General features: G+C 39.8%; 1 protein-coding gene across 2 annotated transcripts in view; it reads left to right on the top strand.

The window, feature by feature from the left end:
• Positions 1-13,994, top strand: part of NCAM2 (neural cell adhesion molecule 2) — a 577,130-nt gene that overhangs the window by 331,818 nt on the left and 231,318 nt on the right. For both annotated transcript variants that reach the window (XM_066259097.1, XM_066259098.1), the window contains exon 5: positions 2,467-2,604. In XM_066259097.1, coding sequence (XP_066115194.1) covers positions 2,467-2,604 — 138 coding nt within the window. The remainder of the gene's footprint in view (positions 1-2,466; positions 2,605-13,994) is intronic.

The raw sequence follows: 13,994 nt of genomic DNA on the forward strand, positions 1-13,994 counted from the left end.
TCTGTCCGGTAACACGGGCGGGCACCCACTCCTGGGGTGCTTGGAGGAAACTCTCGCTCACTATCTGCACGTGCAGACCAGGATGTCAGACCGGAAGTCTTGCTCTCTGAGTGAAACCTCCCGCCCGCACTGATAAGTTCCAGCGTTGGAATTGGCTCTCGCTCTTTCCCCGTGTGTGGCTTTTTCAAGGCACTGGAGCAGCCTGAGATTCTGCTTTTGGCCCACACAAAGGCCCCTGACTCTGCCCCTCTGTGGGATAACATGGGCAGGCACTGCCGAGGCACTTGGAGGAATCTCTCGCTCACTATCTGCACGCGCAGACCAGGATATCAGGCCGGCCGCCTCAATCTCTGAGTGAAACCCCCTCCTGCACGGAAAAGTTCCAGCATTGGAATTAGTTCTCGCTCCCTCCCCGTGTGCGGGTCCCCCAGGGCGCTGGGCGGCCCGGAGATTCCACTTTCGGCCCACACAAATGCCTCTGACTCTGCCTCTGCCTCTCTGTGGGACAACACGAGCGTACACTCCCAGGGCTTTGGAAGGAATCTCTCGCCCACTATCTGCACGCGCCGACCAGGAGATTGGGTAAAATGGCTGCCCCGCTTGTTTTTCTTTGTCTGGGTTTGGCGCGAGTGTTAGCTGTATTGCCTGGGTTGTCACAGGAACAGTTTTTCCTCGACTTGGATCTCCGTGCCACAGCCTGGTTTGGCCGTTTATGCCGCGGCCTGGATCTATTCACTCCCTTTGCCTGTCTTAGTTTCTATATTCTCAGTTTCCAGTGAAAGCTGCCCTGTTTAGGTTAGTGAGGAAGGCGGAGCATTTATTACTCCCTATTTCCTTTGGGGTTTGGTTATATATTTAGCCAATTTTTTGCTCGATCATACCTTCGGGTATATTGCGAAACATCTGGAGGCTCCAAGGATAGGTTTTTCTGTTTCTGGTTGAAGATCTTGTTGAGTTTTGGGGGAGATTTATCGGTATCGCTTCCTACCCCGCCATTACTCTGATGTCATCTCCTGGAACAATTCTTAAAAGTAACTAAGAGTATAACAGGAAATATCTCCCTTAAAATAATGACTCAATGATGGTGGACTGTGTCTCTAACTCATCAAGGTACCTCAAATATAATATGAGCAAATGGATGATGTTCAGTGATATCTATTGTGTATGTTAACTAATGAAATTTAGGTCATTGCTTTCACAACATGTTTCAGAATAGGACGAGATATCATAACATTCTTTACTTGAAAAGAAGAAAGTCTTTTTTCTTTTTTTTTCTTTTTTATTCACTGAGAGTAGAGGAGGCACAGACAGACTCCCACATGTGCCCTGACCGGGATTCACCTGGCAAGCCCACTAGGAGGCTATACTCTGTCCATCTAGGGCATTGCTCCATAGCTCAGCAACCAAGTGCTTTTTAGCTCCTGAGGAAGAGAACATGGAGCCAACTTCAACACCTGAGTCAACTTGCTCTAATCAAGCCATAACTGCAGGAGGGGAAGAGAGAGGGAGAAAGAGAGAGAGAGAGAGAGAGAGAGAAGCAAGAGAGGGAGGGGTGGGAAAGCAGATTAGCACTTCTCCTGTGTCCTGACTGAGAATCAAACTTAGGACATCAGGACATCCACATGCTGGGCCAACACTCTACCACTGAGCCAACTGGTCAGGGCCAAAAGAAAGTCTTAATATACAACAAAATGGTGATGATTAAAAACTGAAACCAGATATTATGAAAAATACTGTCAGGCTGAGATGCTGCTTTGGAAAACCAGATTATTTTAAGTAATTGGTTAATATATACTCCATAACAGCGTATTTTGATATGAATGCATGTCTACAAACATACACATAAAATGGAACCTTGAAATAATTTTAATGAAGTCAAAACTATTCATTCCTAAAATGTATTGTCTTACATTTTGAACAAACATTCTTCAAATAAATTCAAGATACACGCATTTTATATGTTCTTTATGTGACTTGATTATATATATATATATATATATATATATATATATATTTAGCTGCTTCCTCAGGGTATGCAAATTATTACTTTGATTATTGTGTGAGGAAGGATATTCAATCAATTTTCTAGTCCTTTTCAATACCCAAGTTGTTCTATACAGTAATTGCAGTCAAAATGTTTTCATAGTTGCAGTATCAGACCTCCCCTCATTGTTCTTTGGTGTAGCATTTCTGCATTCTAAGTACCAAGGGGAAAATAATAGCCTAACCATTTTATGTGGAAATAAAATCTTGAATATATTTTAGAGAAAAGGTGTGACGAGGCAATGTGGAGTGGAAAAATTGAAGTCTCAAAATTACATTTTACTTTCAAATTTGAATTTTTTTGTTGAAGAGATGCTTGATAGTGTCAGACAAGTGCCATACTTTAACTCTCAGCAATTGAAAGCTCACTGGACTCTGCCTTTGATTGCTGATATCATTTCCTCCCCTTTGCTTACCTTCCAGATCGGTTCGCTATGTTAGCCAACAATAATCTGCAGATTCTCAACATCAATAAAAGTGATGAAGGTATATACAGATGTGAAGGAAGAGTTGAGGCTCGGGGTGAAATTGACTTCCGTGATATCATCGTTATTGTTAATGGTAAGCAGGGAATAATTTGTACATATTCTAGTGTTTCATTTTAACAATCTGTTTATTAAAAAGGCAACCATGTAAAATCAGCACTTAAGATTTCTCTAATAAACTTCTATGCTTGGAGGAAATCTTCCCACCTCTGTAATAGCATATGGAATATTTTATGATAACCTCAGGGCAGGATCCATGACTTATTTAGCATTGTTTTTTTCTTTCTCAAAGGTTATATGAGGGAAGAACTGCCTTTGCTGACTTTGTAGTTGTTGAAAGAATTCCAAATGAAACATACCAAAGTATTATTATTTGGTTTACTTTGATATTACATAAAATACTTGTCACTGTTGCTTAAACTAATATATTTCATAGTATTTGCATCTTATCTCAAATTTAATAATTGAATCTATAAGGTTACTCTCTCAAGTGTTAATGGAACATTAATAGCTAAGTTTCTGGCATCATGATATTATCCCCTTCATCCAACTTGGTTTCTCTTATTATATACCCTGCCCTCATTAATGTGACATTTTCTGAGACCAACAGATATATTAATGTTATTCTACTTGTTCCCATTTTGGTAATCTAATCTGTTATCAACACAAGACCATTGTATTTTTTCATATCTTATTTATTTATTTTTTATTTTTTGTGACAGAGAGTGGGACAGATAGGGACAGACAGGAAGGGAGAGAGATGAGAAGCATCAATTCTTCGTTGCTGTAACTTAGTTGTTCATTGATTGCTTCCTCATATGTGCCTTGATGGGGGGTGGGGCAGAGTGTGTGTGGGGGGATTCAGCAGACCGAGTGACCTCTTGCTTAAGCCAGCAACCTTGGGCTCAATCAGGTGAGCCTTGCTCAAACCAGATGACCCCATGTTCAAGCTAGCAACCTCAGGGTTTCGAACCTGGTACTCTGCGTCCCAATACCACACTTTATCCACTGCACTACCTCGTCAGGCTTTTTTCACATCTTAAATATACTTTGGTCTCTGTCATCCTGCCTTCCATAACACCTCTGCCTTTTCCAGTTGTTTTTCTCCCTTGAATTGATATAAATTGTTTTCTCTACTCTCTATCCCACAATTCCAACCTCTTCTCAATCAGACCTTTCAACCCTTAGAATTTTCAGTGTTTCCCATTAACTTCTTGCCCATTATCTTCAAGACAAAATCAAAACCACTTTTCTTGGCAAAGGAAGCTTTTTATGGACCAGTTCCTCCTCTCTAACCATTGATCAATAAGCCACCTATGCTTCAGACATATGGTAATAGTGGTAGTAACACTATATAAATGCATTTTTTTTCTTTTATTTTAAAATACCAAGTAAGCAGTACCTATAATCACAGGATCCTATAAGGATAATATAATTTTTGAATAGACAAAATTAAAGTTATCTATGTCCTATTATTTAGGAATGGGACAGAGAAAACTAACTGTGTCTACGTCCATATCTTCCCCTTCTTCCCCCATGAGTTATCGCTGCAGTTTCTTGAAGAGGCTGGAGAATACCAGGAATATAACATAGATCAAATGGAGTTATTTGATCTGTCCTATTCCTGAAATGGAGGTAGTTTAACCATAGTGTTATGCTCAAAAAAGAAATTGTTAACTCACTGCTATTTTTCTTTCCTTATTTATAATTAAATGGAATTTTTGAATAATATAATAGTCCATGAAATATTGGACATAAAATCTAGGCAGGCTGGTAGAAACTGCACATGCTTGTAGGGGAAACCAAGGTGCCAGGTCTTCAGAGAATATCTAGCTTTTCAGAGTCTTTCTAGGTGTGCAGCCTGGCAAGACTCTTTCTTTATTAAGAGCACCACAGTTAGTAATGGTTTTGACCTTCAATATAACAGGAAGAGTTTAGTGCATGAAGGACAGGTTCAAATATGGAGTTGTGTCTGTAACTGTCACTGTAAATATCTCTAATCTCTTTCTCCTTTTATTGTATGTACTAACCAAAGCTAACTTACAGTAGCTATTTTTATTATTGCCTTAATTATTGTTGTTAATTATTAATTATTGTCTACTGTGTTTGTTTTCAAAATAACTTAAGGTGGTAGGTATAAGTGTATTTTATCATGGGCAAATACTTGCACTGAATATTCTCTTATAAAAATGGAGCTTATATTATTTGTTAATATATGTAAAGTTCTTTAAAAAGTGCTAAGTTTAAGATTTACAAATATTTCCTATTATATATAAATATAAAATTATGCCACCTTTTTACACTAAAACATTCACTTCAGTGTGATATTAATAAGGAAATGTCATCTAGCAGTATAGTATGTTAACCATTTATATCCATTCTGCTATTGTAATCTCTATTTTAATACATTTATACTACATTCTAATTTGTTTTCATACTAGATGACCTGTTTGTATGTTTATGACTACATTTATTTTTAAGGAAGGGTGAGTCAGGTATGAATGCATTCATTTAACAGAGTTTGAATCATCAAGCCTTTTATGCTGTGTTCAAACTGGAATTATTCAGTTCTATAGGTTTGTATTTATTTTATTAAAGTACACAGGAGAGGCCCTGGCCGGTTTGCTCAGTGGTAGAGCATCGGCCTGGCTTGTGGAAGTCCCGGGTTCGATTCCCGGCCAGGGCACACAGGAGAAGCGCCCATCTGCTTCTCCGCCCCTCCCCCTCTCCCTCCTCTCTGTCTCTCTCTTCCCCTCCCACAGCCAAGGCTCCATTGGAGCAAAGATGGCCCAGGCGCTGGGGATGGCTCCATGGCCTCTGCCTCAGGCGCTAGAGTGGCTCTGGTCACAATAGAGCGATGCCCCGGATGGACAGAGCATCACCCCCTGGTAGGCGTACCGGGTGGATCCCGGTCGGGTGCATGCGGGAGTCTGTCTGACTGCCTCCCTGTTTCCAGCTTCAGAAAAATACAAAAAAAAAAAAAAAAAGTACACAGGAGAAAAACACTGAAATTTGTTCTTTAGAGTTACTCCAATCAAACATATTGGTTATGTCCTTTTTGTCTGCAACACCCTGACCCTCCCCAAACCAATCACCCTCCTTCCACATCCCACTTTCCTCCAGCAAACTCAGCTATGGAAGCTAATCTGACCTCCTTTTCTTATGCAGTGCTTTATCTCCAGTGCTAATTGGTCACATTTTCTCTTTATATTCACAAACTCTGCTGCCTTAGTATCCTTGGAACCTCTTCTCTTCAAAATGTGTTAACAAAATCAACCATCAATTTATTCTCCATCTGGGTGATACAGTTGGACCCTGCTGTGGGCCTGTATTGACTGAAGCCCCCAGACACCTGTGCTTTCCCTTGCATCCTGCCTTTACTTTAGCAGAAAATTACTTGACTCCAGTTTTATTGACTCATCCTGCTAACTGGCTCTTTTTAAATCTTGACCTCTCTTTAAACGAATCCTTGTATCATTTCTTTGTTATAAAATCTCTTGAAGAGGTTTCCATGAGAAGGTTGAGGCTGCAACAGTACAATACAAAAGCAATACCTGTATCTGTATTACCTTCTTTTTCTTCAGTTATACAGTGTGACTTATTCTATGCCCTTCTTCCTAGTTTATATTATAACTCCTCTCTCAGTTGCATCTGATTTTTTTTCCCACTAAGAGTGGGACAGTATTGTTTTATGTTACATGTTTAATGAGAAAAATGTCAGGATTCACAACATAAACAACAATCTAGTATATTTTATTCTACATCTAAGTAGACATAGTTGTTATAATTAAAAACAAAATTTTTAATTAAATACAGTAAATATGTTGCCTGTTTAATAATAATTGCTGATATTTACAAAGCCCTCATTTTGTAACAGATTTGACTTTGGGTGGTGGGTTCATAATGCAATATATAAATGATTTATCATAGAATTGTTCACTTGAATCCTACATAATTGTACTGACCAATGTCACCCCAATAAATTTACTTAAGATAATAATTTTAAAATATTTGATACATATATTTTAAACTATTAATAAAACAATAAGAAAGTGAGTTACTAGAATTGCAACTGATTTTACCTTAAGTGATGATGTGCACTGTATGCTGGACCTTTTGGTTTCTCCCCTTCTCCCTCAAGTACAGTGAATTCCAACCCAATGCTCCAGTTCCCTGTGCAGAGGTGAATTGAGGCTGTGGACACAGAAGAAAATATTGGGCCCTGCCCTGGCCGGTTGGCTCAGCGGTAGAGCGTCGGCCTAGCGTGCGGAGGACCCGGGTTCGATTCCCGGCCAGGGCACACAGGAGAAGCACCCATTTGCTTCTCCACCCCTCCGCCGCGCTTTCCTCTCTGTCTCTCTCTTCCCCTCCCGCAGCCAAGGCTCCATTGGAGCAAAGATGGCCCGGGCGCTGGGGATGGCTCTGTGGCCTCTGCCCCAGGCGCTAGAGTGGCTCTGGTTGCAACATGGCGACGCCCAGGATGGGCAGAGCATCGCCCCCTGGTGGGCAGAGCGTCGCCCCTGGTGGGCGTGCCGGGTGGATCCCGGTCGGGCGCATGCGGGAGTCTGTCTGACTGTTTCTCCCTGTTTCCAGCTTCAGAAAAATGAAAAAAAAAAAAAAAAGAAAATATTGGGCCCCTTAAAAATAAAGAGAAAAACAGGGAAAATAAAAAGTACATGTTAACCATATTTTTAAATAAATAAAAAATATTATGTACTATTAATGTTCAAATTGCACATATGAAACCAAACTTTGTGTCATTAGAAAAAGTATAAAGTTGGGGTTTTTCCGGGTCCTCCAGAAGTTGGGGCCCGGGTGCATGCCTGGTGTACCCGCATTTAAATCCACCTCTGCCCCTGTGTCTTCTCAGTTACTACTTTCTGGTGAAATCCTGGCTCTGGTAGAAGCTCTGCTTTTTCTTCTATTGTTTGCTTTTTGCAAGTTTTTTTCTCACATTCTATTTCTTCTCATATATACTCTATTTTTTAACAAATAGTCGAAATATGGCCTTGTTGAGTTCCTCTGTAGTACCAGCAATACTAAATGGTATATTTTTGTTTTGTTTTGTTTTGTTTTGCTTTGTAAAACCCTCTGTGACCTTCTTACCATATTTCTCAATGCCTAGTATAGTTTTTCACAAATATTTATCCCTCTTCCTACACCACTGCTCATTGCTATGTGAAGTGTGGTACTACTAGTGGGAGGAATGTGCATCCCCACACAACTGATGATGTGGCTTGCTCTGGCCAATGGCCTGTAAGCGGACTTGATATACACACTAAGGTTGAAATGAAGCTTCAAGAAGTATTTCAAGTTTCTTCTCTTGCTCTTGTGCCATGAAACTAGTATGATCCAAAAAGAAACTTCTCTCACTTTGGGCCCCTGGTGAGGACATTAGGAGCAGGGCCACAAGGTTGACTTGTAGGCGCAGAGAGATGTAGCACAATAAGAAGAAAGCACATTTTTTAAACCCTGAGATTTAAAATCATTTTATATCACAGAAAAGCAGACCAATGCACTGCTAGTGGTTTTTCCTACTTAAGCAGTTGAAACACTGTCTGATGTAGTAGTACTTCTAAAATCACTATCCTGAGTGTGCATTAGACATCATAAAATCCCACTTTTCTATGTTTTTTTAATCACTTTATTAAGATATTGGAAATTCAGCAAAAGATCGTTGACTGCATTAATTTATAATGCATTTGTATATTCATTGAACAGGTATATATGAAGTGGTGGCAATGTTTTCACACTATGTTATGCCCCAAATACTGACAAACCATTTAGAGCATCATTTCCCTTGAGACACTAATTATAGTTTTATCTCAATAACTTAATATTTACTAAAGTCCCTTATTGTCCATAGTGTAGTTTATATAATAGCATATAGTAAGTGCACTTTTTATAGATATTCAGACTGTGTTATAATAAGAAAATGCACCTAAGTTAGCTCCGGATATATATTGCAGACAGAACAGGGTCTGCAAGAGCAAAGAGTGTAAGATGTTGAAAGAGAACAAAAAACTTAACTGTTACTGAAATCTAATATTTTGGGGAGGAAGTGATGTTGGTATTAGTTGGTTTAGGGATTAGATGGAGATGCAGTTAGAAAGTATATAGGGCTGGGTCATGGAGGAATGATCATCAAGAGACAAAGATGAATAGATATTGAGGAGCAGAGAAACTCGAGAGAAAAGAACTTGACAGAAAGATAGAGGCAGGGACAAAATGAGTTCAAATAAGAGAGACTTGGGGCCTGTGCCAAAAGACAAAGAAGGGAAGAGCAAAGTGTATAATCAGATAGTATTTGAAACAAAGCCTCTATGTCAGTGGTCCCCAACTCCCTGGCCGCGGACCGGTACCGGTCCATGGGCCATTTGGTACCGGTCTGCACAGAAAGAATAAATAACTTACATTATTTCCATTTATTTACATTTAAGTCTGAACAATGTTTTATTTTTAAAAAATGACCAGATTCAGCCCTGGCCGGTTGGCTCAGTTGTAGAGCATCAGTCTGGCGTGCAGGAGTCCCGGGTTTGATTCCCAGCCAGGGCACACAGGAGAAGCGCTCATCTGCTTCTCCACCCCTCCCCCTCTCCTTCCTCTCTGTCTCTCTCCCCCCTCCCACAGCCAAGGCTCCATTGGAGCAAAGTTTGCCCGGGCGCTGAGAATGGCTCTGTGGCCTCTGCCTCAGGCACTAGAATGGCTATGATTGTGGCAGAGCGACGCCCCAGATAAGCAGAGCATCGCCCCTTGGTGGGCATGATGGGTGGATCCCGGTTGGGCGCACGCGGGAGTCTGTCTGACTGCCTCCCCGTTTCCAGCTTCAGAAAAATACAAAAAATTAGAGAAAAAGAATTTTAAAAAAAAATGACCAGATTACCTCTGTTATATCCATCTAAGACTCTCTTGAAGCTTGTCTCGGTCACGTGATACGTTGCCGCTAAAATTAAACCCGCAAAATGAGTGAAAAACAAAATTCCATCGAAAGTTTTTTTGAGATGTGGAAAAGGACCAGTGAGGAGACAGAAGAACCTACGATCTTGAAGAAAAAGAAGGCTTCATTTAACAGACAATACCAGGAGTCCTACTTGAAGTATGGATTTATCGCAACTGGTGATTCTTGCGCACCAAGGCCGCTCTGCATAATATGTGGCAACCGGCTAAGTAATGAGGCAATGAAGCCTTCAAAACTGCTTTGCCACTTGGAGACCAAGCACTCTACTTTAAAAGACAAGCAATTACTGGTGGCCACTACATCAATAAATGTGAGTGCACTGAGAGCATCATACTTGGTGGCTAATTGTATTGCTAAGGCTAAGAAGCCATTCGCCATTGGTGAAGAATTGATCCTTCCAGCCACTAAAGACATTTGTTGTGAACTTCTAGGAATGTGGTTAAAAAGATAGCACAGATGCCTCTTTCAGCTACCACCGTCACACAGCACATGGAGGAAATAGCAGAGGACATTGAATCACAATTGTTGAAAAGGATTAATAAATCACCATGGTACGCTCTCCAGGTTGACAAAACTACAGATATTGACAACAAGGAATTGCTACTTGTTTACGTGTGTTATCTTTATCAGGAGGATATGCATGAGGATATATTATGTGCACTATCATTGTCAACCAAAACTACAGTCGCAGAACTATTTAAATCACTGGATGACTATATATCAGGAAAACTGAAATGGTCTTTTTGTGTCGGCATATGCACAGATGGAGCTGCTGCCATGACCAAAAGGATGTCTGGTTTAACCACTCGGATTAAGGAGGTTGCATCTGAATGAGAGTCTGCGCATTGTGTCATTCACAGGGAAATGCTGGCTAGCCGAAATATACCACCAGAACCTAACAGCGTATTGAAGGATGTTGTTAAAGTTATTAACCACATCAAAGCACACGCCCTTCACTCGCGCATGTTCGAGCAGCTTTGTGAGGAAATGAACGCGGAGCACAGACACCTTCTCTTATACACAGAAATAAGATGTTTACCTTGAGGGAGGTCCCTGGCCAGAGTGTTTGAATTATGAGAGCCGCTGCTAGCAGCACATTTCAGTGACGAGGAATGGGTCACAAAACTCGCTTACTTGTGCGACATATTTAACCTCCTCAATGAACTCAATCGGTCACTTCAGGGGAAAATGACAACTGTCTTCAAGTTGGCAGATAAAGTAGCTGCATTTAAAACCAAACTGGATTTGTGGGGACGACGTGTAAACAGGGGTATATTTGATATGTTTCAAACATTCGAGGGAATTTTGGAAGAGACTGAGCCCAAGCCATCATTGTCCCAGCTGGTGAAAGATCACCTGTATTTGCTTTTAAAAGAGTTTGAACGCTACTTCCCAACCACAAAATACCCATGAATTGCCAAGGAATGGATCCGCGATCCATTTGTCAACAAACCAGATGAAACCAGCGTGTCTATGCAAGAAGAGGATCAACTACTGGAGATCGCAAATGATGGCAGCCTTAAAAATATGTTCGAGACTACAACTCTGCCAGTGTTCTGGATTAAAGTCATGGCAGAATACCCCGAGATCGCCACAAAAGCACTAAAAACCCTGTTGTCATTTCCAACATCTTATTTGTGTGAAGTGGGATTTTCTGCAGTGACAGCAACCAAAACAAAATTACGGAATAGACTGGACATAAGCAACACACTTCAGGTGTCATTGTCTCCCATTACCCCTAGATGGGACTGTCTTGTTGCAGAGAAACAAGCTCAGGGCTCCCACTGATTTAGCGTTGTGGTTGTTGAGAGATAGGCTACTATCTCTCATTCTATATAAAAATTATAATAAATAACCCTTAATTTACAATATTCATAACAATGGTGAGTTGTATTTTTTATGCACTTTATATTTGTTTTTGTGTTGTATCTTATTTTTAAGGCATGTTTAAACGATACCATAGTGACTGGAAATTGTTTGGAGGCAGAGAAGATGTTACTCATGTTATGTTGTTGGTATGATGTTAAGAGGACACTTCTAATAAAGCTGCCTATGAGTACACAGTGGATTCATGTTTATTTTTATTGTCATAGGTTCATGATTGGTAGCGAGCCTGAACCTATCATATTACATATTGATGTCAGACATGAAACGTGTCAGAATAACAAATTTAAATACAGCCTGAATAATGAGGACATGCTCATTCCTCCTTTAACTTAGCCCAATAAATATCATAAGTTCGACAATTATATTTAAAAATACCACAGTTTTTACGCCAGTTGCATAATTTTATTTTGTGCATTTATCCGTCCCACCCTAAAGGCCAGTCCGTGAAAATATTTTTTTACATTAAACCAGTCTGTGGCCCAAAAAAGGTTGGAGACCACTGCTCTATGTGACATGTGTGTCTCAGAGGTGAGAGCAGCCGAGGGTAATTTGAAGACTGCTAGTGTGGATTCTAGGCTTCCAGTGCTGTGAATGCAGGCAGAAGTGATCAGTAAATAAACCTGCTGAATGGAGCAATGATGAGATTACAAGAGACATTAGGGTGAACAGTATCATTTTGCTGCCAGGATAAATTCAGACTATAATGACTTGGAAAATAAATGTACATAGAAATTCATTGAAAAATGAAAGTGGTGAAGGTAACCAACCTATTGCCTCAGCTTGTTGGAATTGACTATTAAGTGGGAAACATTGCAAAGCGAATTAAGGACTAGAGACTGTGTGTAGAGTTTAGTATACTTGTATGGAAGAATCACTTTGAGCGTAAGGAGGAGTTTTTTTGTTTGTTGTTTTTTGCTGAAGATGGAGGAAATGAGTCAAAAGTGGGTGAGAATGTGGGTAAATTTACAGGAACATCTGGTTGATAATTTGAGAGAAATCTTGCCACATGACTTCAATATTATATTTCTAATCACTTAATTTCCCTCATCTAAAAAATAGTGATGTACTCTTGATAGTTATCAAATATTTTCCACTTTTTTTTTTTTTTTTTGTATTTTTCCGAAGCTGGAAATGGGGAGAGACAGTTAGACAGACTCCCACATGCATCCGACCGGGATCCACCCGGTATGCCACCAGGGGGCGACGCTCTGCCCACCAGGGGGTGATGCTCTGCCCCTCCGGGGCATTGCTCTATCACGACCAGAGCCACTCTAGAGCCTGGGCAGAGGCCAAGGAGCCATCCCCAGTGCCTGGGCCATCTTTGCTCCAATGGAGCCTCCTGCAGGAGGGGAAGAGAGAGACAAAGAGTTAGGAGAGGGGGAGGGGTGGAGAAGCAGATGGGCGCTTCTCCTGTGTGCCCTGGCCGGGAATCGAACCCGGGACCCCTTGCATGCCAGGCCGACGCTCTACCACTGAGCCAACCGGCCAGGGCTATATTCCACTTTTTAAATGTGTTTATGCATGATCTTTCTTGGATTTAAGATGAACTTTCCAACCTTTATTTTTTTTTTAGAACTTATTATAGCATTATTATATATTTGCTCAACTGACTAGCCATCTCTTCAATAAATTCTAGGGCATTTTTACTAGATTATATTACATACACATTTGCTTATACACAAATCATGGGTATATTCTTTAAACAGAGGATCAAATTATTTCTCCTGCTTTAGCCTATGCCCACCCTCCCCCCATCAGACTCCTAGCCTTTTTAGTAAAATAGAATGTTCTCCAAAGCCATTCAGAATATGTTCAGACTGATGAAAGGCCTGGAAATAACTTCTAAATTTAAAATATAGCCAATAGAGTTATTTTTATAAAATGTTTTTAAGGTTTAATGATGCATTATTTTCTGAATCTTTTGTAAATTTATGGAAAATGATCTACTACCTACCAAATCAAATTGGGATAATGGAGGCAGCAACAACTAAGAGTAAATGAAAGCACTTAGTTGTATAATTTTAAAGCAATTGTGCCTTTAATCTTCCTTTGAGCATTAGAATCAACAGTGATTACAGTGGCCAAAGATATTTGTGCAAATCGGTGTCTGATTGCACAGTACACTTTGTTAATGCAATGACCCTCAGGCAAGGATTTTGTATTCCTAGCTATTTCTAGCTATTTCAGACACTAGAAAAAAATAGTTTTGTTTTTATAAAAAACGTAAGGTCAGACTTTTTTAAAACATGTTATGCAATGTTATATAATGTACAAGCTATATGTGAATATAAAGTGAAGTAGCTTCTTGTATATCAATAAATATTGTAATTGACAATCATGCAGAAATATATGTTGTCAGTTTAAAGACTTCAAAATATGAGAGGATTTTTAATTGATAACAATCATATATAATATGTAATTGACTGAATTGTCAATAAACAAACATTTTTCAAAAACAATATTTTAACATTCTGTTAAGTGTTTTTCTCCCTAATGACACCATTAAATTTCAAAGATTAGCAGTCTGAGAATACAGAAAACTAAAATATATTTTTTCTCTGGAACTCTTATCCAACCAATAATTTAGAAATTTTCAGTAAAAGAAAATTCGACAGCTAGAT

The sequence above is a fragment of the Saccopteryx bilineata genome, chromosome 2 (genome assembly GCF_036850765.1).
Source record: "Saccopteryx bilineata isolate mSacBil1 chromosome 2, mSacBil1_pri_phased_curated, whole genome shotgun sequence".
In the NCBI taxonomy this organism is placed as follows: domain Eukaryota; kingdom Metazoa; phylum Chordata; class Mammalia; order Chiroptera; family Emballonuridae; genus Saccopteryx; species Saccopteryx bilineata.